This window comes from Corylus avellana, chromosome ca1 (genome assembly GCF_901000735.1).
Source record: "Corylus avellana chromosome ca1, CavTom2PMs-1.0".
NCBI classification, from domain to species: domain Eukaryota; kingdom Viridiplantae; phylum Streptophyta; class Magnoliopsida; order Fagales; family Betulaceae; genus Corylus; species Corylus avellana.
In genome coordinates, this window is record NC_081541.1 from 4086272 (window position 1) to 4113850 (window position 27579).

Genomic DNA, 27579 nt, shown 5'->3' on the forward strand with positions numbered 1-27579 from the left:
TTAATAAAGTTCAAAAAAAATATAATAATTTTTTTAATAAATTTAGAGTATCTTTTCTTAATTCTTCTTATTTTTTTTTTTAAAAAAACAATTTTTTTGAGTGGAGGTGGAGGGGTGCCATGGCCCTAGTCTCTTTGTCTGTTACTGAATTAAGAGACACAAATGTTCTCAAAGGATAGTTCAATCGGCTGTGAACTACGCCTCATGAAGCAGAGGTTACTAGTTTGAATCTCCTCTCCCCCTTTTCATGTGTCGACATGTCAAAAAATTCAGAGACACAAATAAATAAACAAATGAAATAATAATATAATTAACATTTTTTATTATTATTATTATTATTGGTTTCCTTCTTTCTTCTTTCTTTTCGAGGTTGTTATTATTGTCGTTGTGCCAAAAAGAAAGCCCAAACTGTGGGTGTGGCAGTTTAGAGGGCGGATCAACCAAAGCAATGGCAACCTTGGACTTGGCTTTAGACGCGTCCTCATATTAAACTCACGCTTTATCTTTTTCTTTCCCATAATACCCTTGGGAAATAACTCAATGACATGCATGTCATCCAGCTCTGGTAGTACTCCATGCATGCACTAAAATTGATCTTGGAAGTGCATTTTTTAATTCCCATCAACAATAAATAAGATCGAATTTCAGAATTTAAATTTTAACAAGTGTAGTTTAATATATAATATTATTAAATTTGCCAAAAATCAATTAGAGATATAAATAATTACTTCAATTTCTAGTAAACAGAAACTCACTTAAAAGACTTGTATAATTTTTTAATTGAAAATTATAAAGAAATTTAAAAGAAGTGTATTATTTATGTTTGAAGGTTTCTATGTAAATGTCTTTCTCTCAACGCGCAGGGGCATTTGTGGAAACAAATTTAAAATCTTATATTATAACAATTCCTCCTTATTTTTTGGCTAAGGCTATTTTCCATTTCATCTTCTTCGCTCACTAGATCTCACACTCTCTCATGGCGACCTGTTTTGCTCCCGTTTCCATTTCAGGTATTTTTTTTTCTTGGGTTTCGTTTATGCATATGAAGAGTCACCGTTTGGTTGCTGAGAAAGCTAAGGAAACGAGGAGGAAATTAAAGAAAACGAGAAAAAAAAAAAAAAAAAAAAAAACTCAATTACTCTTCGGTTGATTGTTTTCCTTTTGGGTTTAATTCCTCGAGTCTAAAAAATATTGGATTCGAACATTTCAATTACTCTGTGATGATAATCCTTTTAATTTGTGATAAATTGATAAGAAACATGTGAAGTAAAAGATCTTTATACTGTAAAGTTCAAGTTCTATATATGCACGCCTGAAAAACAATGGGTTTCGATTGAATGCTCAAATAGGGGTTGCCTTCAGTGATGCTAAGTGATTACTGGGCTTTGGGCTGGTTTTCTATGAGCTTCGAGATTGTTTCGTATTGGATATTCTCTTTATATAGTCTTTTACTTTGTATTTAGATGAGAAATTTTGAAATAATTGCTTCTATTTCTTGTAGGCGGATCTCAACTCAAATCGCGTGAGCTTTGGTCCACAAAATCCAATTCATTTGGGAAAACCCCCAAACTGATATTACAAAAGAAATCGAACAGAGTGGGGAGTAATCGCAAGCTGTCTGTTCGTGCTGAGTACCAGTGTGTTATTCTGGACTCTACTCTATGTGAACTTTGATTTTGATATATGTAAATTGCATATAAATACATACTGGGTGATAACAATTGTTCTTTGTTAATTGAATAAATATATACTGGGTGGTAACAATTTTCAAAACAGTTGTTCTTTGTTGGTTAATGAAAATTCATACATCCAAAAAAAAAAATTTGTTGTTTTATGCTGTGGTGGTAATGTAGACAAATTTCAGCCGACCCATATCTCTTTCCGGCTGGCTTTGTGTTTGAGTTGATGCAAGCTCTAGTTATGAATAAGCTATATTCGCCAAATATACTCGCAAGATAGATACCTGTTATCATTTGTTCAATTTAGAACATTTGAGAGATTGGACACATTCAGGAGAGAGCTAATATTAATGTAGGAAGATACAAAACTATATTTGGTAGAATATTATGAAAATCAGGTGCATTACAAATACTGTGATTTAGGTCCGTGCAGGGCCTCCTAGTTCAGCACTAACAGTTGATCTTTGTGGTGATTTGAAGGAAAATATTAGGATACGCTTATATACTTATTTAGACTGAAATTTTTTGGCTTTCTGTTGGACTTTCTTGCTGGAACTTAAAACAGACAAATGATCAAGAAAGAAAAAGAGAAAAAGGAAGAAGATAGGAAAATACCTATTCATGGTTATTTTTTTCAGATCTGGTTTGATGCAGGCAACAAATTACATCTGATTGCTGAGAAATCAACTAATTAAGGCATATGCATGTAGTACCATGTTCTTTTATCAATTACGAGCAGGAAAGAGTGGAAGCAAAAGCAAAGCTTTAAAGCTGGTTGATATCCTTAATTGAATAGATTAATAGATAAAAAGAAAGAACTCACAAACTACAACAACGGCTCATGCCTAGTAACTCACTCTTAAAATTACCAGAGTACCCTTAACTAGGTAAAACATAATAGTATACAAATTAGATTGAACTAGCAGCATGGGAAGATATAGCGATTAGCTAGGGAACAAGCAAAAAATGCAGAATTATAGAAACTTGATTGTGTAAGGTCCTCAATTCCCATGTCCAGGCATCCTTGTAAATTTCTTCTCTAAGCTTGCGTTTGCTTGGCTTTTGTTGTCTGCATCAATTGGCAGGAACATGCCGGATGGTTGTACTTGGATATATATAGTATTTAAAATCTTGACAATTAAGAATTTAGCAATTTTTTTTAAATGTAAATACTTTGACTAGCCAAGCTTTAAGCAGTCAAAATGTGGAAAGATTTGATAGTTTTGTGGTTGACTACCATCTTTACCTTTCTTAGTTGCTTTTGCTTATCAAGTAAAAGCATGGAAGAAAGAAACTCCAGAATTCTTCATTTAGGGGCTTTATATCCGCTTCACATTCATGTACTTCTCAATAAATCCTTGTTTGTGTTTGGGAGATTTCTTGATTTCTTTAGATTTACTCTTATTGCAAATATTATAGGTGGAATGATGCTTTCAGTTTTGACTTTTGGAGTTGGAATAAGTGGAAAACTGAATGCGATTTGACATCTTAAAGGGGTCAGTTAACCAATATATTTTTGCTGTAAAGGTGGATTGAAGACTTAATCCCCCTCCCCACCTACCCTCCACCACCCAACACCCCTAAAAAAAAAAAAAGGAAAGGAAAAAGAAAGAAAGAGATAACTCTAGAGGTTATATAAGGTTTGGTTGAAACTTGCTAATTTGACATTGCGAACCAGCCAGAATTTCCTATAATAATGTTCTGCTGAGACTGTTGGGGCTTAAGTGAGTTGACCTTGATATCAAGGTGGTGTATTCTTTTTCTTTTGGATGCATCCTTTTGCTATGTATTTATGTACGCAGCATTCATCACTTGATGAACCGATTGAACTCTAAATTTCTGTGTCCTCTTTTTCTTTTGTTCTCTCAAATATATGCAGGGATGGTAGCAGAGGTGGTGGCGGTGATTTTCTCGCTGGTTTTCTTCTAGGCGGTGCTGTGTTTGGAACTTTAGCTTATGTTTTTGCTCCTCAGGTGATTGGATATCCTAGTTTTAGTTTTAATGAATATTGACTTTCGAGCCTACGTATGAACCATAACTTTGATGGGTCTGTTGATGATTATCAAGCATACACAATCTCATTATTGAAGTAATGTGGAAGGGTCTATGATTTAAGCAAATTGCTACGGGAAACAATTGGCACCTTCTCATAGCAACCTAGCGGAGTCTTGCATATCCAAAATGAAACGCAGGGGATGTTGAGTCCTCATGCTTTTGCTTTTTGATTGTTATTGTTAAATCACAATTGTTCCAAAAGTTTAAGCTATTGAATCATTTGATTGATATTAATTGTTATTTGCTATGTATATACAATTTAAGAGGTTAGACTATCTTACTACTTCCCAGCTATGTATCAAGGTTATTGTTTTACTTTATAAAGAAGATGAGGTAAAGGTAATGGCTAAGCACACTGTTTCATTGCAATTCTACATCATTCTGCGTAAATGTCTCCTTGTGATATACCGTGCCTAATGGTGACGAGTCTTTCATTAGTTTCCTATGGAAGCATACTAATATAGTTTGTTTAGTTTACAAAACTTTCATACAATGTGATTTATTTTTTCCTAAAAAGTCTTTATAGCGATGCTCGAACTATACTTGTAGACACAACTATGCTGCTCCAAATTTTCACTTTATCCCATGAAAAGTTGATTGCCCTTCACCACAAATTTGATTGTCATGTTTGCACTTAATCCAAAAGTGACCCCGGCCTTTCATGAATGAAAAGATTGTTGTAAAGTGGCAATTTACTTATCTTCAAAGTCAATGAGTAAATAGTCTACTCATAATGATCCATTGTGGCAAATCAATTTCAACTTCTTTAAAGAAAAATGGATTATCTTTGCACCATCCATTATGTTGCTCTGGGAGGCCATTGGAATACCTTTTACTTTGTGCTTAAGATTTGTTTAGTGGTCTATTTCGTTGATTGGGGTTTTGATTTATGCTTTAAGTTTAGATTTAATCCTTGTCTGCTATGTGTTTCACAGATCAGAAGATCTCTGCTAAATGAAGATGAATATGGGTTCAGGAGGGCCAAGAGACCAATATATTATGACGAAGGTTTAGAGGTAATTACTTGTTAATGACTCTGCTTGCAATGCTTCCTGCTAATGAATACCTTTTTTATTTATACTCTATTTCCGTTTCTTTTCCTTGAGAGCAGAGGACCCGACAGACCTTGAATGCAAAAATAAGCCAACTCAATTCAGCCATTGACAATGTATCTTCACGTTTAAGGGGTAACAACAATGTTCCTGCGGTTCCAGTTGAAAGTGATCCTGAAGTGGAAGCTACCATGTGAGATTTGTTTCCAACTGGTTAATTATGATCTTTGGGCGTCAAAGGTACTTGGACAATAGATTTTAAATCATTGAAGATCACATATGTGTTTGAAGTTAGATATGTAATTATGTGGTCTTGCCATTGTTTTGAATGGAGGTTGTTTGAAGACTTTAAATACCTAAATGCCAGTTTTAACAGTAAAGCATAATTGTTTTGGATTATAATTTAGAGATGGCGAAATTACTAAGGTCGTGCAGTTAGATCCTTTCTCACTTTAACCTTGAGATCTTTTGGATAATAGCATTGTATCTTCTGTTCCATGGCATAGCTTCTCTGAAGTTTGTCGTTTTGTTTTTTTGGATCACTTTCTCTGAAGTTTGCCCATTGTTTTTGTCATCGGACCAAAACAGTTTCTCAAACATTTTCAGCCGACGCAGGCAGGAAACCAATGAGTAGGGTGGTTTGATCCCGTAATTATTGCCAATCTTCAGATGATGATGATGATGATGATGGTGGACAATAGTCAAAATTAGTGATGCTGTGTCACAAGTGTTAGTGGAGAAGAGGATCCAGCAATTGGGCTATCTAAATTTTTGTGAAATTCAGATAGCTTAAGAGATTAAAAAAAAGTGTACGGAATCCACCGGCCACGAGCTTAAGATGTGGAACCCATCTAAATCGGAATAGGTTGGCCTTGCAACCCCCTCTTTTAAGACTCTGAATTTCTGTGAAATTTAGAGACTGGGGATCCCGATCTTAGTAACAACATGAGAGAGCTTGATTTTGTAGATCCCAATTACATGGTTTCTCTTCGATGTTTACCAAAATCGCAAGGAACATGCAAACGTGTAAATCTATTTACATATCAAAAACCACGGCATATGCTGTTAAATAATAGTTAAATTATTAATGATAAATTTTAATATCATATGCTCAGAATTTAAAAATAATAGTCTCATAATGCTTTTTGGAGAAGCTTTTTTGCTTTTTAACAAAAAAAAAAAAAGAAGCATTAAAAGTATTAATGTTCAGCTTGGCAAATTCGCTCGCCATTTTAATTACAAAATCAGATTTTTCTATTTTAGCTATTTACTTTTTAAAATACGTACACCTAACTTTATATTTTAGTTATCCACTTTCATTATCTCATTTATTTATTTTTTCTCTCTAAGTATTTCTTTATTCTTTATAGAGGAGAGATAATGTTTGGGATTAAAAAAAAAAAAAAAAAACCCCTTTGTTTTTACATTTGGCAATCGAACACCATTGCAGCCCACCAAATGTTTCTCCAAAGGACACAAATTTCCTCTAAAAGTAATGTGTCTCTTAGCATGTGAAAAATAATTATTTTTTTAATAACATAAGCTTCTCATATATTTTTTTAATGACTTAAAAGGACCCATCATTCTTACAGAATGGTTTGTTTTTGTAAGAAATTTTTGTCATTCTTCAAATTAATGAGTTGAATGCAGCTTGTTTGCTCCCATTTTAGCATCCAATTAGTCAAAATAACATTTGACTAGCCAGATAACAAACAATTTTAAACACATATATATCACATCAAAACATATCTTTCAATTACAAAATAAAAAACACTTTCTAAAAAGCTTCATCAAACCACCATAGATATTTTTTGTTATGACTGTATTAGTCATACTATACTATACAGTATACTATTCTGATAATGGCCTATAATCATTCCAAATTCTTGCTGACAGAACCTGTCAGCAAGCTGCCCTGCAATTTCTTTTTATTTTTTTGCGCAACATTTGGATTGTTCAAAGAAGCCACAACATGTGTGGTGTGTGGCCAGTGGGGTGCATCTCGCTCACCCAACATTAATGGCCTTGTTGACTATTGATGAAGCAGGCTGTAAATTTTTAAGAGAGGGTGCACTCCACCTGCTTGAGAAATTGTACGTATGAGCGTCAAATTCATCGACAGTTGATTTTGACAGAAAGTGTACGTATGGGCAGGTCCCATTTACTTTTACTTATAGCAAAAATGTCTATGATGCTACAACAATGACTTAGATGATTTATTGTCTTAATTATTGCTTCGCATCAATGTCATTTTATTTTAATATTAAAATTTTCTATATGGGCATATTCTAAGGCTAATTTTCAAAGGATATGACTTGCGTCTTGTTGTGTTTAGAGTGCTCATAGGATGCAAATTGAAGGTGCATGCCTTAGAGATGCATCACAACCCTAACTAGTGTCTTGTGAACCCATGTTGATTGGAGTACTTGTTTTTTGCTTAGGTGGATTGGGGTAGTTGTGTATGAAGACGTTTATCCTGATCGGAATTGTATTATAAAATAGAGTTTTTATTTATAAAGTCTGAAAAGCTAAACTGTATTTTTTAAAATTATACTTTTAAAAATCGCAAACCCAAATGAACTATTATTTAAAAATAAAAATCTCATTTCCAGCTCTGCCACCTCCTATAAACCCTCTTGCTTGTAATTTTTGTGGTGTCAGTATTCAAGAAAAGAAGAAAGGTTGGTTTTGGTACCAAAAATTTAAAAGGAAAATCTTACTAATATTATAATACTTGTACAAGGGAAGGTATACGGGGAAATTGTTAAACACACACTTGAAAGAAACGATCAATGCATTTGCCCATTGTTGCAATTAATGTATATCTTATTAATTTATTGCTGGGATTTTTTTTAATCAGAGCTTGATGAGGACCTTCACACAATCAGGCTGCTTCAATAGCTCAAACGCTTTATCTATGTCTTCCAATGAAACTTCGTGACTCAAAAGTTCATCTAGTTGTATTTCCTGTGGAAACATTAAAATACATGAGCATTTCAAAATTTCTCAGAATTCAACATTTTCATTTAATTCATTATCTTTTATCAGTTTTGTTTTTAAATAAAATAGTAATTTTACATAATACTATAACAGAAATTCAAAGTTTAAACTTTCACTCTTCAGTTGATTTTCATTTTTAATTAAAATATTTCACATGTTAATCATTATTTCATTTGATTTAAGTCTTATAACTTAACACCCATTCATTTGTGTATGTGCATATTGAACTTTTATATATAGAGAAAAACGCTACATTTTTTTTTTGTCCTCCTAATTCTACGTAAATATTATTTTTTAAAAAAATCAATTTTTTTAGAAATCAATATCCACGTATAAGCAGGAAAAACCGTAACATTCATCATATAGGAATTCACCTTGTTTTTGCATTTGTCGATTAAAACAGGGAGGTCAGTTTTGGGTTTGATCCCTCCGAAAATGGACCCCTTCAAATTTCCACCAACCAAGAGGGAAAGGAGATTAATCTCCACAGTTGAATGAACTCCTACGCCAATTACTAATGTTTGTCCTTTTCCCTTATCACCATCATCAGCAAATAAGGTAGGTTAAAAACAAACAAACAAATAAATACTTAAATAAACTCGATCATTAAGATTTAAGGGTGCATTTTGCAGTTAAGTAAAATCGATTCGGCTTTTAAATATACGCTCCCTTAACTGCAATTTGAAAATGTATATTTTTCTTCTTCACTCTTTCAAACTATTATTTTTGGTAAAACACACTCTTAAACAAGACACTTTTAATTTCACAATTTTGTTGAAAAACGTACTTTTAAACTACAAAATTGCTAAACAAAACGAACTCTAACTTAAATATTTGAATTGATAGACATACCATTTTAGTAGCCATGAGAGCTTGATTGATCAAGGGTGCAACGCCAGTGCACTCAAAGCAATAATCCACACCCATTCCATTGGTTATCTCTTTGATTAGCTCGGAAATGGACTTGTCATATTCATCAGGGTTTACAAAGTCGGTCATTCCAAAAGCTTTTCCCTTTATTCTTTTTCTTTCGTTTTTGTCAATGCCAATTATCTTTGACGCCCCTTGTATTCTAGCCCCCTCTATAGCCTGCAATTTACAGATTAAGACATAATTTTCCAACTTCCTTGATCCACCACTTGAAATAGGAAGTACAAGCACACACATCAATCCAACTAATTAAATAATCTTAATGATTGAATCTAGTTATATAAGAATCGGGGTCTCTTACAATTTTTATTTTTTTATTTTTTATTTGGATTGTAGGAAATCCCTTACAATTGTTAAATGCTATCGGTAGGATTCATTTGTTCGGGTAAATAGGCCCAATTGTAGGATCTCAATATCTCATTCCTTTTTTTAGCCTATGTTTCAGGAAAAAAAAAATTGGCTTTCTTTATTAATGTGTTTTTTTTTGTGTTTAATTTGAAAAGGGTTATACCGTGACATAAATGTGAAAATTGTTTTTATATTTTAAAGGGTTTTATATTTAGGTTGTTTGTTAATATTTTCGTTTTAAGAAAGAAAAAACAAAAGTAAAGAAATAGAGTCGGAAAACTTTGAGACCATATAGGTTGGTGTTTTACCATGAAAAACATTTGATATCATTACCTTTTATTATTTGATTTTTTTTTTTTTTCTATAATGCAAATCTCTTTGTTTTAAATGAAATAAATATTATTCATTTCAGAGTTAAAATTTAAAGTCACTTAATTTAATTGTGCATATAAAGTCAATGTTGACATATTTTCTAAAAGATTTAATTAATATGAAATTATGTATAACCTTAGACTTATATGTATCAACTTTAAATCTTAACTATAAAATAAATATTATCCATTTAATTTACAATTAAGAGAACGTTTGTCTCACCGGTCTTGTGAGCCAATGAAATTAGGCAATTACTCAAATTGTAGGAGACTTATATATATATATATATAAGTGATAGGTTAATTAGTACCTAATCACAAACTTTGACAAAATCACAAAAGATACGTACCCCTAATCCAACGGCACCGAGACCAAGAACAGCGACCGTTGATCCTTTTTCAAGCTTAGCTTCCTTCCAAGCCGCCCCAAATCCAGTAGAAAACCCACAAGAGAGGAAGCTAGCATGTGGCAGAGCTACGCTTGGATCAATCTTGACAACGTAATTGGCGTCGACAACCATGTACTCCGACCACGTGGAGCAAGAACAAACGTGGTAGAGCCTCTGCCCTTTGACAGACATCCTTGAAGTGTCATCAGGCATCAGACCGCTTGTGGGCAAAGGGTATTTAAGGCACAAGTTGGTCTTCCCTGACAAACAATTCTCACACTCTTGGCACTCCCCAATGTAGGTTGGGATCACAACATCTCCCTCTTTTATATCTCTTACTTCCTCCCCGACGCTCTCTACCACACTGCAATTGCATATATATATATATATATATATATATATAGTTCTTAATTAATTTCTTCAATTAATTTGTCATAATTATTGGTCAGAAACTTCAAAAGAGAGCTTACCCAACACCTTCATGTCCTATAACTCGAGGGAAAAGAGGCTGTTACAACATCAACAAGCAACAACATCAAAATCAAAGACACACACAACACGAGTTGGTTCGAGCGGTAAGTCACTTAACCATCAATTTTAAAGTTTGATCATTCTTAGTACAAATAATTCTGTAGCGTCACCCCAAACTTTATCTGACCCGATAAAAAATTTAGTTGTAGCAAAGCCCTAGATACCCGATATAGATACTAACAATTGGGAAACCTTTGATGGATAACAAGTCGGAGTGACAGATACTAGCATATAAGATTTTGACACGGACTTCAGATGATTTGGGGGGATCTACTTGTATCTCTTCCACCTTCACAGCTGGTTCCTCAATTCCCCAACACACCGCAGCTGCCATTAACGGGGGAAAATATAAGAGAGATGAGATAGCTACAGAGGTGTTGGCAATATTTTATACAAGTCCACATATATAGAAAAGCATATATAATTGAGTAAGACATGTATACCTTTGCATGTGATGACCTCTGAGACGCTGTTCGACATTGCCTTGTTATCTGAAGTTATCAAAAATGGAAGTCTTGGGCGCACTGTCACTAGTGCACTAGTGACTCTTAAATAATAACCTACGTCGGAGTAATCCACCACCAGTACGTACCTCACCACAATTTACTACCATCACCTTATGATGATCTGGCATAGTCAATGTATTTAAGGCCTGGTGGATTGATATTGACCCATTAATATATATATATATATTATACGAGTAATACTAATATAATTAAAAATTATATTTTTTGTCCTGTAATTATTTTATAATATTGATATAATAGTTATACTCAACTCTTAGAATTAAACATTTGAATAGCTAAAATAACATTTGATTAGTCAGATAACAAACAATTTTAAACGCATATATATATATATATATATATATATATATATATATCTCGCATCAAAACATATTTTTCAATTACAAAATAAAAAATACTTTCTAAAAAAGCTTTATCAAACCACCATAGATATTTTTTGTTGTAACTGTATTAGTCAGTATACAGTATACTATTCTGATGATGGCCTATAATCCTTCCAAATTCTTGCTGACAGAACCTGTCTGCAAGCTGTCCTGCAATTTCTTTTTGTTTTTTTGCGCAACTTTTGGATTGTTCAAAGAAGCCACAACATGTGCGGTGGAGATATGCTTTTCTTCATTCTATCCACCATCTCCCTACCATCTCTTCTCTCTCTGTTCTTTTTTTTTTTTTTTTTTTTGAAAAAATCAAGATGACAAGGTGAAGCGATGGTGGATAGAATGCATTGTAGCATTCCTCTGTGTGGTGTGTGGTCAGTGGTGTGCATCTCGCTCACCCAACATTAATGGCCTCTGTTGACTGTTGATGAAGCAGGCTGTGAATTTTTAAGAGAGGGTGCACTCCACCTGCTTGAGAAATTGTACGTATGAGCATCAAATTCATCGACAGTTGATTTTGACAGAAAGCGTATGGGCAGGTCCCATTTACTTTTTGAGTTAAATACTAAATACTTCCACGAATTTTGTTACTTTATTTGTTTTTTTAAAATTTAATTTTTATTACAGTAGGTTTTTGATTTTGATAATAAATCAAATTAATCTTCTGTCAGTTGACCATTAGTTGATTTAACGAAAATTCACGTGAACTAATCAAATGTTGACACGTGGTTCATACTTAAATTTTTTTTAAAATTAAAAAATAATGTATTTTTTGTTAAAAAAAAAAAAAAATTAAGTAAGTGCCACGTGTCAACATTTGATTGGTCCACGTGGATTTCTGTTGAATCAATTAACGGTCAACTAACAGAATGATTAGTTTGGTATATTATCAAAACTACATGAACCTCTTGTTATAAAAATCAAGGGTGAAGCTAAACACAATGCCGGCGTGCATGCTGGCAAAATTTTTTTCTTTTTTGTTTTTAATATTATTATTATTTTTTTTTTTTAAAAAAAAATAATAACCTGGCATGCTTAGCACGCCGACGTGCTTAAAATCACGGCCCAAAAATAGAACCCTAAAAAAATAATAATAATAAAGCAATAAAATTTAGTATTTAACCCTTTACTTTTACTTGGGTAGGTTTTTGGTAGTTTGAGCTCTACTTGTTTGGACGGCATCGACCACCTACTCCAACAGGTAAAACTCAATACCGTACACTCATGCATCAATATTGTCTTATTATATTGTACCAAATCTTTTATCCTCTTCTAACAAAAATGTCTATGATGCTACAAGTCTACAACAATGACTTTGATGATTTATTGTCTTAATTGCTTCGCATCAATGTCATTTTATTTTAATATTAAAGTTTTCTATATGGGCATCTTCTAAGGCTAATTTTCAGAGGATATGACTTGCGTCTTGTTGTGTTTAAAGTGCTCATAGGATGCAAATTGAAGGTGCATGCCTTAGAGATGCATCAAACCCTAACTTGTGTCTTGTGAACCCATGTTGATTGGAGTACTTGTTTTTTGCTTAGGTGGATTGGAGTAGTTGTGTATGAAGACGTTTATCCTAATCGGAATTGTATTAGAAAATAGAGTTTTTATTTATAAAGTCTGAAAAGCTAAACTGTATTTTTTAAAATTATACTTTAAAAATTACAAACCCAAATGAACTATTATTTAAAAATAGAAATCTCATTTCCAGCTCTGCCACCTCCTATAAACCCTCTTACTTGTAATTTGTGTGGTGCCAATATTCAAGAAAAGAAGAAAGGTTGGTTTTGGTACCAAAAATTTAAAAGGAAAATCTTACTAATATTATAATGCTCATACAAGGGAAGGTATACAGGGAAATTGTTAAACACACACTTGAAAGAAACGATGCATTTGCCCATTGTTGCAAATGTACATCTTGTTTGATTGCTGGGATTTTTTTTTTTTTTTTTTTAATCAGAGCTTGATGAGGACCTTCACACAATCAGGCTGCTTGAATAGCTCAAACGCTTTATCTATGTCTTCCAATGAAACTTCGTGAGTCAAGAGTTCATCTAGTTGGATTTCCTGTGGAATCATTAAAATACATAAGCATTTCAAAAGTACTCAGAATTCAGCATCATTTGTAAATGATTGAATTCATTATCTTTTATCAGTCTTATTTTTAAATAAAATAGTAATTTAACATAATAAAATTTGAAGTTTAAACTTTGAGTCTTCGGTTGATTTCATTTTTAATTAAAATATTTCACATGTTAATCATTATTTCATTTGATTTAAGTCTTATAACTTAACACACATTCATTTGTAAAGTGAAATAGCAAATTGTAAAGTAGAGAGAAAAATGCTACAGTTTTTTTTTTTTTTCTTTTCTTTTCTTTTTCTTTTTCTCTTAATCCTATGTGAATATTTTAAAAAAATAATAATAATTTTTTAGTAAGAATTCACCTTATTTTTGCATTTGTCTATTAAAACAGGGAGGTCAGTTTTGGCTTTGATCCCTCCGAAAATGGACCCCTTCAAATTTCCACCAACCAAGAGGGAAACGAAATTAATCTCCAAGTTGAATGAACTCCTACGCCAATTACTAATGTTTGTCCTTTTCCCTTATCACCATCATCAGCAAATAAGGTAGGTTAAAAACAAACAAACAAATAAATAAATAAATACTTAAATAAACTCGATCATTAAGATTTAAGGGTGCATTTTGCAGGAAGTAAAATCGATTCCGCCTTTAAATATACGCTCCCTTAACCAGGGATGGACCCCAGGTTTCAATTTGGGAAGGGACCAAGGGCCAAATTTTTTTTGGGAGGGACCAATTGGCAAAAATATATATATATTTTCTTTCTTGTGATTTGGAGGGTGACCAGAGCCACTCCTAGTCCCCCCTGGGGGTCCGTAATTGCCCTTAACTGCAATTTAAAAATGTAGAATTTTTCTTTTTCACTCTTTCAAACTGTTATTTTTGTTATACATGCTCTCAAATAAGACACTTTTCACAATTTTGTTGAAAAACGTACTTTTAAGCTACAAAATTGCAAGACTTAACGAACTCTAACTTAAATATTTGAATTGATAGACATACCATTTTGGTGGCTAGGAGAGCTTGATTGATCAAGGGTGCGACGCCGGTGCACTCAAAGCAATAATCCACACCCATTCCATCGGTTATCTCTTTGATTAGCTCGGAAATGGACTTGTCACATTCATCGGGGTTTATAAAGTCAGTCATTCCAAAAGCTTTTCCCTTTATTCTTTTTCTCTCGTTTTTGTCAATGCCAATTATCTTTGATGCCCCTTGTATTCTAGCCCCCTCTATAGCCTGCAATTTACAGATTAAGACATAATTTTCCAACTTCCTTGATCCACCACTTGTAATATAATTTTTTCTTTTCTTTTCTTTTTTAGTAGCTGAACTGCATTAAAAAAATATAACACACATCAATCCAAAAAGAGGAAGTACAAACACACATCAATCCAACTAGTTAAATAATCTCAAGGATTGAATCTAGTTATACAATTTTTTTTTGTTTGGATTGCTGGAAATCCTTTACAATTGTTAAATGCTATCGGTAGGATTCATTTGTTCGGGTAAATAGGCCCTATTAGGAGCCTCTCTTAATTGCCTGCTCCATGGAATCCCTAATTATGCCCCCCTCGAGAGCAATCTCAATTGGAAATCATGATGGAGAGCTTCGTACGATTGTTTATCATAAGGGGCAGTCAATTGAGGGGATCTCCAATTGATCCCCATCGAAAGCCTCTCAATTAATTGGGAATCCACGTGGAGAACTTTTCGCAATTGCTTACCCAAGAGGCAGAGGAAATTGATCAGGGGATTCCCAATTGTAGGATCTCAATATCTCATTCCTTTTTAGAAGCCTATGTTTCAGGAAAAAAAAAAAAATAGGCTTTGTTTATTAATGTGTTTTTTTGTGTTTGATTTGAAAAGGGTTATAACGGGACATAAATGAGAAAATTGTTTTTATATTTTAAAGGGTTTTATATTTAGGTTGTTTGTTAATATTTTTGTTTTAAGAAAGAAAAAACAAAAGTAAAGAAATAGAATCCGAAAACTTTGAGACCATTGGGATGGTGTTTTACCATGAAAAACATTTGATATCATTACCTTTTATTATTTGATTTTTATTTGATTTTATTATTATTTTTATTATTATTATTTTTCTATAAGTATAATGCAAAGGACATTTATTCCACATGCCCACACACAGCCCAAAAGCTTATTGGAATAGTATTCTCTTTGGTTTAAATGAAATAAATATTATTCATTTCAAAGTTAAAATTTAAAGTCACTTAATTTAATTGTGCATATAAAGTCAATGTTGACATATCTTCTAAAAGATTTAATTAATATGGAATTATGTATAACCTTAGACTTAGATGTATCCACTTTAAATCTTAACTATAAAATAAATATTATCCATTTAATTTACAATTAAGAGAACGTTTGTCTCACCGGTCTTGTGAGCCAATGAAATTAGGCAATTACTCAAATTGTAGGAGACTTTATATATATAAACTTTGACAAAATCACAAAAGATACGTACCCCTAATCCAACGGCACCTAGACCAAGAACAGCGACCGTTGATCCTTTTTCAATCTTAGCTTCCTTCCAAGCAGCCCCAAATCCAGTCGAAAACCCACAAGAGAGGAAGCTAGCATGTGGCAGAGCTACGCTTGGATCAATCTTGACAACGTAATTGGCGTCGACAACCATGTACTCCGACCACGTGGAGCAAGTAAAAATGTGGTAGAGCCTCTGCCCTTTCACAGACATCCTTGAAGTGCCATCAGGCATCAGACCGCTTGAGGGCAAAGGGTATTTAAGGCACAAGTTGGTCTTCCCTGACAAACAATTCTCACACTCTTGGCACTCCCCAATGTAGGTTGGGATCACAACATCTCCTTCTTTTATATCTCTTACTTCCTCCCCGACGCTCTCTACCACACTGCAATTGCATATATATATATATATAGTTCTTAATTGATTTCTTCAATTAATTTGTCATAATTATTGGTCAGAAACTTCAAAAGAGAGCTTACCCAACACCTTCATGTCCTATAACTCGAGGGAAAAGAGGCTGTTACAACATCAACAAGCAACAACATCAAAGTCATAGATAGGCACAATACAAGTTGTTGGAGCGGTAAGTCACTTAGGGCTTGTTTGAGATTGTGTTTAAGAGGCCTAAAAATACTTTTAATATTAAAAAACTCCGTTTGAAGAAAAAAGTATTCATTTGGTAAAAAAATTAAAAGCATTTTTAAGGGTCCAAAAAGCCTAAAAATATCAAAACGCACTTTTGGTAAAAGTTTAAAAATAAAGCTTTTGCTTAAAAGCTCTTTTTGATTTAAAAGCTTTATTTTTTAAATGCAATCTCATACAGGCTCTTAATCATTAATTTTAAAGTTTGATCATCCTTAGTACAAATAATTCTTTAGCGTCACCCCAAACTTTATCAAACCCTATCAAAAATCTAGTCGTAGCAAAGCCCTAGATACCCGATTAAAAAAAAAAAAAAAAAAAGCCAAGGAAGATACTAACAATTGGGAAACCTTTGATGGATAACAAGTCGGAGTGACAGAGACTAGCATATAAGATTTTGACACGGACTTCAGATGATTTTGGGGGATCTACTTGTATCTCTTCCACCTTCACAGCTAGTTCCTCAATTCCCCAACACACCGCAGCTGCCATTAACGGGGGAAAATATAAGAGAGATGAGATAGCGAGAGGTGTAGGCAATATTTTATACAAGTCCACATATATAGAAAAGCATATATAATAAAGTAAGGCATATATACCTTTGCATGTGATGACCTCTGAGACCCTCTTCGACATTGCCTTGTTGTCTTAAGTTATCAAAAATGGAAGTCTTGGACGCACTGTACTAGTGCACTGGTGACTCTTCAATAATAACCTACGTCGGAGTAATCCACCACCAGTATGTACCCCACCACAATTTACTACCATCACCTTATGTGGATCTGGCATAGTCAATGTATTTAAGGCCTGGTGGATTGATATTGACCCATTAATATAGTGGGACAGTGATATGTTATATATTATACATATATTTACTCAATATAATAATACTAAAAATTATATTTTTTGTCTTATAATTATTTTATAATATTGATATAATAGTTACACTCAACTCTTCGATCCCATAAAACTCATTTTCATTTTCATGTACCAAATATTGCGATGGATAAGACCGCATTCACTTTTACAAAATGAAAGGAAATAAGAAGGTGCGATACAGAATTATTCAGCATAGCCACATTACCCCCATTAGAAAAACGACTGACCAAAGTTTTTTTTGTCTTTTTTCTTAAGAGACAAAAGACAAAAAAATGAGAATCGTCAGATAATGAAAGATGCATGTGACTGCATTAATAGTACAAAAAAAAAAAGACAAAAGACAAAAAAAGTGACAAAAGTCAGAATCGTCAGATAATGAAAGATGCATGTGACTGCATTAATAGTTTGATGGGTGAATGATTGTACATGCTGACAAGTTGTTGAGCCAGATAATTATTTTTGTAAGGGCCCAACAAAAAATAAGATAAACATACTTTGAAATAAAAATGGAGTAATTTATCACAAAAAAAAGATAACTATAAAAGTTTATAAATATGTGCTAAAATTGATATATTAAAAATGTAATATGTCGGCACTAGTACAAAAAGAGCAATATAAAAAGTGTTTAGAATTGCACTTTGCGGTTTCTCAGAAAAATAAAATCATCAAGTATCGAATCTAAATTAAAGCTCTTAACAATTTCCCTTTCAATATAGAGAATTAAATTGTTTGCAAAAAAATCATCATTCATTTTGTTGCGAAGTCTTGTTTTAACAATTAGTAATTTATCTTATAATACAAAAAATAGAAGAAGTGATCAAGAACTTATTCATAGTATTAAAAGAGGAAAAAAAAAAAAATCAATCTAAAGTTGCAAATTCATTTTTCTGTTTTTTTTTTTCTTTTCTATTATGGAAGTCAAAATTCAATGAAAGAGAAAATTATATGTTAAAAAAACTAGAGAAGTTGGACAGTGGACTGTGCCCCTGAAAACAAATAAAACTTGAAAAAATCAATAGAAAAAACACATGAACTGTAAAAAATAGAACTTGAAATGGCAAAGGTATTCTAGTTCTTAGAAGTGCTTTCACTTTGCTTGCTAATTTGCTGAGCAATTGAGTTGCAGCCTCAAAGTTAATTGAGGGGTAGTGTACTCTCTTTCTATTTATTTGCAATAGCAATTTTTATTATAAAAAAAGTAAAAAACCCTAACAGTCTCCACTTGCACCGTAATGGACATAGGTTAAGGGGAAAATTACAGTTTATCCCCCTAAAGTTGACAACGTTTTTAAATTCGAACACTAAAGTTTTAATTTTTGCAATCTACCCCCCCAAAGTTTCAAATTTTTGCAATTTGACCAATTGTATCCAAAACTTCTCATATTGCCCATGATTTTTATTTTTTTATTTTTTATAAAAAAAAAAAAAATTCAGGGTGGCTACGGCGGTAGCCACCCCTTTGGCCATCTGGCCATTTTTGTATCTCCAAATTTATTTTTTTCTTTCATAAAAAATTAAAAAAAAAAAAATTATGGGCAATATGAGAATTTTAGGATAATATTGGTCGAATTGAAAAAAAAAATTTGAAATTTTGTGGGGGTGAATTGCAAAAATTAAAACTTTGATGTTCGAATTGAAAAATGCTGTCAACTTTAGGGGGTAAACTGTAATTTTTTCTAAGTTAAATGATACATGTCCTTGCATTTTTTTTTTTTTTTTAATACACCGTTCTGGGTTTTTTTTTTCACCTTTTAGTTCTTACGTTTTAGTTCATGATTTTTTTTTTTTTTTTAATTCATTACAAAGATTAAAAAAAAGAAAAAAGTAATGGGCGTAGAAAAGTATACCTTATTGGATTTTTGTGAGTATTTTTCAGACTAGTGTGGGGCCTAGTTTTTTTTTTTTTTGTTTTTGTTTTTTGCACCGTGCATGGAAGCCGTGCTTCTAACAAATGCAAATCTCCTTACAATTTTTTTTAAAAAAAAACAAATTGTTGTGGGGGCCACGGCGGCCACTACTGGCCATAATGAGGCTTCCACCACTGCTTGATGATTAACTAAACAGATTCACTACAGTTCATTTGACTAGAAAATATCTATTTAATGGTCATAATTTTTTTAAAGAGATTTTGAAACTATAAATAGGACATTGTCTCATTAATAAAAAAATAAAAAAATATTATATATATATATATATATATAAAAAGAAAAAATTATAAAAAAATTAAGAAATGGTTGGCCACCTCAGTTGGGGCAGGGGTGGCCAAGGCCACTCATGGCCATTGGGGGTGGTCCGGCCACCCCCTAAACCCAAACTAAAAATAATAAAAAAAAAAATTGGCCCTTGAAGGTGGCGGGACCACCCCTAAGGGCCATGAGGTGGTCCAGCCACCCTTGGCCGGCCATTGGGGTGACTTGAGAGCCACCTCCAGCTAAAATAGAGTGATCCGGCCACTCCCTATGGCCAAGATGGGCCACTTATTTTTTTATTATTTCATTTTTTATTTTTTTTAATCTGAAATATTATTTATTATTATTATTTTTTGTAATGGGACAGGTGTCCTATTTGTGGCTCTACAATTTTTTTTTTAAAAAAATTTTAGCCATAAACCCAATATTCTTTAGTCTATTATAAACTGGAGATCGAGGATCCTATTCCGATTGACTACGTACTCTTTTGTCAAACAAGAAAAAGAAGATGCTTTTATATGTTTTATTACAGAGGATTGAGACCCTCTTTCCCTGCAATTCTTGATGAACCATTAGTAAACTAATACTAACAATAATATTTGTGATTGCATGTTTTTTATTTATATTAAAATTTTGATTTTAAACTTGATGATTTTAAAATCCGAATCAAGGGTTATACTTTAAATGACAGCCTAACCATGACTTGGTATTAACGTGGGTGTTGTTTTTCTTTCATTCTGTGTTTTTTGAAAAAAATTAAAAAAGTATTTTTTTTTTTTTTTTAATGTCAGCCATCCCCTCAACTCCTACCACCCCTTAAAGGAATAAATTGGTGGTCGATCACTCCTTAGGGGGTGATTCGGCCACCCTTTAATTACTTTGTTTTTATTTTGAATTACAAGGCTTCTCAAGAAAAGGTAGTATTGTTGTCCAAACTCTTTCCTGATATGCAAAAATGTACCTTGAACTATAAACATTTCAAATGTTGGAAGGTATTTTGGAGATTCAGACTCCCTATTATTCTCTGCCCAAAGAAGAAAGAACAGTGTTATGAAATTTTATTATACTCGCAAGTGTATGAATCGTTTTACAATATAGTGTTGTAAGTGAGAGGTCAAACCCGTTGAAAATTGTGTTTATGAAAACCAAATATATCCAAACCAATTAAATCTTAACCTTGTTCCCAAATGTGAGTGATTTTAAATAAAAATAAATAAAAAACCATAAACTAAACAAGATGAAATTAATCAAATAACAAATTAAGCACCAAGGTTGTGGAATCTACACGTACAAAATCATAGTAACATATTCTGGTGTTCATCAATATATCCGAAGTTCTCATAATAAAAATCTTATGTATATTCTACTTTACTTAAAAGAATTAATTAAATCATCAAATGTATCCAACCATTACACAAATCACAAAAGATATCAAATTTAAATTAAATCATTCAATGTATCCGTAAAATAAATCACAAAGGATATCTAATTTTAAACCAAATCATCAAATGTATCCGTAGGACAAATCACAAAAGATATCAAATATTTTGACAAAAGAAAATCCAAATAATCAATTAAACGAAACTATCTCAAATCATGAGAAAAACATGATTGAACTCATATCCAATAATCATCCCACTAATTGAATTGAAGTAAAACTTTTTAAACATTAAATCTCATAAAATCGGAAAATATTAAATTACATAAAAATATTGTTGTTATTCATCGGTGAAGCTTCACCCTTAACCTTAGTCAAAAAATTAGCTACACATAACTATAAAAATAAATCCTACAAACAAGATGCTAAACATAAAGGGAAAAATTAAACTAACACGAGTGCTGGTATGCTTGAGTGGGCTGAATGGGAGAGCAGCTCCCAATTCTTGGCCGAGTGGCTCCTTTTTGCATCCTGTGTCCCCCCCCCCCCTCTTTTTTTTTTTCTTCTTCTTCTCTTTCTTTCCTTTTTATAACCCTTTTCCTATGGTTTCTCCCAAGAAAACGGTGCTAAGCGGAGTTGAATGACAAATTGCATCGCTGGCAATTAAGAACGTCCGTCCGGATGGGACTTTTCATCGTCTGGACGGGACTTTCCACCATCCGGACAGGTACTTGGATGTGTTAAGCTCAATCCCTTTTCCCTTGGTGACTTTTTTTATTTTATTTATTTATTTTTTTTTTAGCACTTGCATTTCTCACATTAAATTCACAATTTTTCCTTGCACCTTGCAAAAACATTAAAATTACAAAACTAACACAAAACGTTAGATGATAATACAACTAAGGGATTAACGGATACAAATTAAAGGACTCAATTAATATGTAATATTTAGCACTCATCAAACAGTGATAACAACAGGAGAATTGTGAGAGAAACTCCCTTGCTCAAACAAGAGCACTCCTATCCACACAAAGGGCGCCTTTCTAGATGAAATACAAGTCGCAAGCTTTTCACAATTTCATTTGCAATTATTCCAAAATAATTTGAAAATTATGAAATTAGTATCCTTAGAAGTCATTATTATCAGTTGCATGGTTTAAGTGTCAGTGATCAAGTGAATTAGTGACATGGACAGATTAAATGGAGGACAAAAGGGGCACATGCTAGCATATAGCATCTTAATACACCCACTAAAAACGATATGTAGTGGCCATACATTTTAACTTGAATGTTGGAGAAGAGGACTAACTAATTAGAGTTTGTCCCACATTTGCTAATTATAGTAGTGTTAAATGGCTCGATTAGGTACTTAGGAAGTGGGAAGTGGGGTCGTTGTGTATGAAGACGCTTATCCTGATTGGAATTGTATTGGAAAATTGAATTTTTATTTATAAACAAAGTCTGAAAAGCTAAACTGCATTTTTTTAAATCACATAAACCCAAATACACCATTATTCAAAAACTGAAATCCCATTTCCAACTTTGCCACCTCCTATAAACACCCTTGCTTGTAATTTGTGTGGTGTCAACGTTCAAGAAAAGAAAAAGAAAAGAAGGTTGGTTTTGGTGCCAAAAATTTAAAAGGAAAATCTTACTAATATTATAATGCGCGTACAAGGGAAGGTATACGGGGAAATTGTTAAACACACACTTGAAAGAAATGATCGATGCATTTGCCCATCGTTGCAAATGTATATCTTGTTAATTTATTGCTGGGATTTTTTTTAATCAGAGCTTGATGAGGACCTTCACACAATCAGGCTGCTTCAATAGCTCAAACGCTTTATCTATGTCTTCCAATGAAACTTCGTGAGTCAAAAGTTCATCTAGTTGTATTTCCTGTGGAAACATTAAAATACATGAGCATTTCAAAATTTCTCGGAATTCAGCATTATCATTTAATTCATTATCTTTTATCAGTTTTGTTTTTAAATAAAATACTAATTGTACATAATACTATAACAGAAATTCAAAGTTTAAACTTTGACTATTCGGTTGATTTTCATTTTTAATTAAAATATTTCACATGTTAATCATTATTTCATTCGATTTAAGTCTTATAACTTTACACCCATTAACACCACTTTACACCCATTAACACCCATTCATTTGTGTATGTGCATATTGAACTTTTATATATAAAGAAAAAGGCTACGGTTTTTTTTTTTTTTTTGTGTTCTCCTAATCGTACGTGAATATTGTTTTTTTTTTTTTAAATCAATTTTTTTAGATAACAATATCCACGTATGAGCAGGAAAAACCGTAACATTCATCATATAGGAATTCACCTTGTTTTTGCATTTGTCGATTAAAACAGGGAGGTCAGTTTTGGCTTTGATCCCTCCGAAAATGGACCCCTTCAAATTTCCACCAACCAAGAGGGAAAGGAGATTAATCTCCACAGTTGAATGAACTCCTGCGCCAATCACTAATGTTTGTCCTTTTCCCTTATCACCATCATCAGCAAATAAGGTAGGTTAAAAACAAACAAACAAATAAATAAATAAATACTTAAATAAACTCAATCATTAAGATTTAAGGGTGCATTTTGCAGTTAAGTAAAATCGATTCAGCCTTACACGCTCCCTTAACCAGGGATGGACCCAGGTTCTAATTTGGGGAAGGAGCAAGGGCCAAAATTTTTTTGGAAGGGACTAATTGGCAAAAAAAAACATTAATTTTTTTTTTTTCTTGTGATTTGGGGAGTGACCAGAGCCACTCCCAATCCCCCCGGGTCCGTCATTGCCCTTAACTGCAATTTAAAATTTTAGATTTTTTTTTTTAACTCTTTCAAACTGTTATTTTTGTTATACATGCTCTCAAACAAGACACTTTTCACAATATTGTTGAAAAACGTACTTTTAGACTACAAAATTGCGAGACTTAACGAACTCTAACCTAAATATTTGAATTGATAGACATACCATTTTGGTGGCTAGGAGAGCTTGATTGATCAAGGGTGCGACGCCGGTGCACTCAAAGCAATAATCCACACCCATTCCATTGGTTATTTCTTTGATTAGCTCGGAAATAGACTTGTCACATTCATCCGGGTTTATAAAGTCCGTCATTCCAAAAGCTTTCCCCTTTATTCTTTTTCTCTCGTTTTTGTCAATGCCAATTATCTTTGATGCCCCTTGTGTTCTAGCCCCCTCTATAGCCTGCAATTTACAAATTAAGACATAATTTTCCAACTTCATTGATCCACCCCTTGTAAGATAATTTCTTTTCTTTTCTTTTTTAGTATCTGAACTGCATTAAAACAATATTTTAAAATTACAGCCACCAAAAAGATGAAGTACAAGCACACACATCAATCCAACTAGTTAAATAATCTCAAGATTGAATCTAGTTTTACAAGAATTGGGATCTCTTTCAATTTTTTTTTTTTTTTGGATGGTAGGAAATCCCTTACAATTGTTAAAGGCTATTGGTAGGATTGACTTGTTCGGGTAAATAGGCCCTATTTAGGAGCCTCTCTCCATTGCCTGTCCATGGAATCCTTAATTATGCCCCATCGACAGCCTCTCAATTGGGAATCCTAATGGAGGGCTTCTTACAACTATCAATCTGAAAACTTTGAGACCATATCGGTTGGTGTATTTTTTTTCTTTTTTGCAATTCAATCCTTGGCTACTTGAGCTACAGAGTGAGGGCTGATGTCATTTGTATATATTCAATAGTATTTTTTCTGTAAGTATAATGCAAAGGACATTTATTGTACATGCCCACACACCCCAAAAGCTTATTAAAATAGTATTTTCTTTGTTTTAAATGAAATTATTTATAATTTTAAATGCATTAATTTTAAATTTTGACTATAAAATAAATATTATCTATTTAATTTGAAATAAAGAGAATCGTTGTCCCACCCATCTTATGAGCCTATGAAATTCCACAATTACTCAAATTGTAGGAGACTTTATATATATATTTTTTTTAAGTGTGATTAACAATTCTATAACTTTTACAATAAATTTTTTTATATTATGAAGTGATAGTGAATGACTACCTAATCACAAACTTTGACAAAATCATAAAACATACGTACCCCTAATCCAACGGCACCGAGACCAAGAACAGCGACCGTTGATCCTTTTTCAATCTTGGCTTCCTTCCACGCAGCCCCAAATCCAGTAGAAAACCCACAAGAGATGAAGCTAGCATGTGGCAGCGGCAGAGCTACGCTTGGATCAAGCTTCACAACGTAATTGGCGTCGACAACCATGTACTCCGACCACGTGGAGCAACTTAAAATGTGGTACAGCCTCTGCCCTTTCACAGACAATCTTGAAGTGCCATCTGGCATCAGACCGCTTAAGTTCAAAGGGTATTTAAGGCACAAGTTGGTTTTCCCTGACAAACAATTCTCACACTCTTGGCACTCCCCAACGTAGGTTGGGATCACAAGATCTCCTTCTTTTATATCTTTTACTCCCTCTCCCACGCTCTCTACCACACTGCAATTGCATTTACATAAATAGTTTCTCTTAATTTCTTCAATTAATTAGTAATTTTTCATAATTATTAATAACAAATTATTGGTGTTAATATTTTTCTCATATTCAATCGTTTTAGAAACTTCAAAACTCAAAAGATCATATCAGCTTACCCAACACCTTCGTGTCCTAGAGCTCGAGGGAAAAGAGGCTGTTAGAACAACAACAAGAAGAAGCAACAATATCAAACCCTCTGGCCGAAAAATGTTTTAAGACACTGACTCAGAGCTTTGCATGGTGTCCCGATGATCTAGTCGGGGCAAAGCGACCCGAATACCCGGATTAAGAAATAGCAAGGAAGATATATACTAACCATTGGAAACCCTTTGGTGCATAAGATGTCGGAATGACAGATACTAGCATATAAGATTTTGACACGAACTTCAGATGATTTTGGGGGATCTACTTGTATCTCTTCCACCTTCACAGCTGGTTCCTCAATTCCCCAACACACCGCAGCTGCCATTGACGGGGGAAAAGAGAGATCAAGGAGAGGGGTGTTGGCAACATTTTATACAACTCCACATATATAGAAAAGCATATACAATAATTAGGGCATACCTTTGCATGTGATGACCTCTGAGACGCTCTTCGACCTTGCCTTGTTATCTTGAGTTCTGTGTGTCACTAGTGTTCTAGTGCCTCTTAAATAATAACCTACACGGGAGTAATGCACCACCACTAGTACCCCACCACAATTTACAGAGTCAATTTATTTGAGGGTGGATTGATATTGACCCAGTGGAATAGTGTTATCCTATATATATTTTCTAAATAGTGTAGAAATGTACTTCGAACTATAAATATTTCAAATGTTGGAAGGTATTTTGGAGATCCTGACTCTTAATTATTTTCTGTTCAAAGAAAAGAAAATAGTGATAACAACAGGAGAATTATGAGAGAAGCTCCCTTGCTCAAACAAGAGCGCTCCTATCCGCACAAAGGAAGTCTTTATAGATGAAATACAAGTCAGCAAGCTTGGCACAATTTCATTTGCAATTATTCTGGAATAATTTGAAAATTATGAATCGAAATTAGTATCCTTATCTTTAGAAGTCATTATTATCAGTTGCATTCATGGTTTAATTAAATGTAAGTGATCATTGATCAAGTGACTCAGGGACATGGACAGATTCAAGGGAGGACAAAAGGAGCTAGCCATCGCCCCTCAACCTCCCCAAAAGTCTGTAAAAAACAAAATCATTTTATTTTATTAATTTTATTGATAGTGACCTCCTAAACAAATAAAATGTATCCTTTTCATATCGATCTGATCAATATATATCTCATAGTGGTGGGATAGTGGTGGGATGCAGGTAGTGATTGTGTCCTCTTTTTTATTTATTTATTTTTATTTATTTTCAATATATTTCTTCACACTTTTTTTTTAGATTGTATAATTCAATTCATAAATATGAGAGAGAGAAACAATTGGGTACCCTTTGGTGCATATGACCACACTTTGGTGCATATGACCACATCAGTGTGACACATGCTAGCATATAGCATCTTAGCACCCACTAAAAACGATATCTAGTGGCCGGCCATACATTTTATATTGAATGATGGAGAAGAGAGTCAATTAATTAGAGTTTGTCCCACATTGGCTAATTATAGTAGTGTTGTCCCCAAAGGGTAGCTCAATCGGTTATGTACCACGCCTCATGAAGCGAAGAACACTAGTTCGAATCCTCCACTCCCCCTTCCCTTGTGTGGACATGTCAATATATATATATATATATATATATATATATATATATAGTAGTGTTAAATGGCTCGACTGGGTCACGGTGATAACTGCCATTAATAACCCCTTGGTGTTTAGAGATTGGAACTTTTCTAGTGTAGTGAAGGATATCTCTCTTATTTTTTCTTCTTTTCAAAGTTGTAAGGCTTTGAAAGTGTCACGTTGTGCTAATTTTAGAGCACATTGGTTTGCTAAGTGGGCCGCTTCTAACCTTGTGTTCGGAAGCATTCCCATAAGATCTCCCATTCTCTCTTCTATTAGGATCAAGAGTGGGAATGATCCTCCCTTGTAACCTTTTCCCGCATTTGATTATAAAAAAAAAAAAAAAAAAAAA

The 27579-nt window shown here is 33.2% G+C and overlaps 4 protein-coding genes across 5 annotated transcripts; 1 reads left to right on the top strand and 3 right to left on the bottom strand.

Annotated features, from left to right (window-relative positions):
- The first annotated feature begins 926 nt into the window (after positions 1–926).
- Positions 927–5284, top strand: LOC132168184 (uncharacterized). Its single transcript, XM_059579301.1, has 5 exons — positions 927–1010; positions 1502–1637; positions 3559–3652; positions 4670–4750; positions 4846–5284. The coding sequence occupies exons 1-5, from the start codon at positions 977–979 to the stop codon at positions 4981–4983; spliced, it is 483 nt and encodes a 160-aa protein (XP_059435284.1). The 5' UTR covers positions 927–976; the 3' UTR covers positions 4984–5284.
- A 2203-nt stretch (positions 5285–7487) lies between these two features.
- Positions 7488–10963, bottom strand: LOC132179190 (8-hydroxygeraniol oxidoreductase-like). Of its 2 annotated transcripts, XM_059591858.1 has the most exons (7): positions 10799–10960; positions 10537–10682; positions 10295–10332; positions 9786–10188; positions 8639–8875; positions 8161–8319; positions 7488–7753 (listed from the first exon to the last, which is right to left on the bottom strand). In XM_059591858.1, exons 1-7 carry the CDS (start codon positions 10833–10835, stop codon positions 7643–7645), a joined length of 1131 nt encoding a protein of 376 aa, XP_059447841.1. In that variant the 5' UTR covers positions 10836–10960; the 3' UTR covers positions 7488–7642. The 2 variants fall into 2 exon arrangements, with proteins under 2 accessions (XP_059447841.1, XP_059447849.1); XM_059591866.1 differs by lacking the exon at positions 8161–8319 and having other exon boundaries at positions 10799–10963.
- A 2100-nt stretch (positions 10964–13063) lies between these two features.
- Positions 13064–17242, bottom strand: LOC132179206 (CYP enzymes assisting alcohol dehydrogenase-like). Its single transcript, XM_059591877.1, is given in 8 exon segments — positions 13064–13329; positions 13711–13826; positions 13829–13868; positions 14351–14587; positions 15834–16236; positions 16331–16368; positions 16833–16978; positions 17093–17242. Coding segments are annotated over 8 exon segments (1128 nt in total). The 5' UTR covers positions 17130–17242; the 3' UTR covers positions 13064–13218.
- A 5333-nt stretch (positions 17243–22575) lies between these two features.
- Positions 22576–26210, bottom strand: LOC132167661 (CYP enzymes assisting alcohol dehydrogenase-like; the record flags this gene model as incomplete). The annotated part of the gene is made up of 7 exons (XM_059578674.1): positions 22576–22838; positions 23288–23446; positions 23924–24160; positions 25051–25459; positions 25612–25649; positions 25812–25957; positions 26060–26210. Coding segments are annotated over 7 exons (1251 nt in total), but the record flags the coding sequence as incomplete, so codon positions are not given.
- Positions 26211–27579: the final 1369 nt, after the last annotated feature.

Bases quoted from the DNA above. Each gene is read 5' to 3' on its own strand.
- LOC132168184 (XM_059579301.1), top strand. From the start codon at position 977: ATGGCGACCTGTTTTGCTCCCGTTTCCATTTCAG. The intron at 1,638-3,558 runs GTGTGTTATTCT...AAATATATGCAG, and splicing joins TCTGTTCGTGCTGAGTACCA to GGATGGTAGCAGAGGTGGTG. The intron at 4,751-4,845 runs GTAATTACTTGT...CCTTGAGAGCAG, and splicing joins ATTATGACGAAGGTTTAGAG to AGGACCCGACAGACCTTGAA.
- LOC132179190 (XM_059591858.1), bottom strand. From the start codon at position 10,835: ATGTCGAACAGCGTCTCAGAGGTCATCACATGCAAAG. The intron at 10,683-10,798 runs GTATACATGTCT...CGTTAATGGCAG, and splicing joins AGAGGTCATCACATGCAAAG to CTGCGGTGTGTTGGGGAATT. The intron at 10,189-10,294 runs GTAAGCTCTCTT...ATGCAATTGCAG, and splicing joins ATAGGACATGAAGGTGTTGG to TGTGGTAGAGAGCGTCGGGG.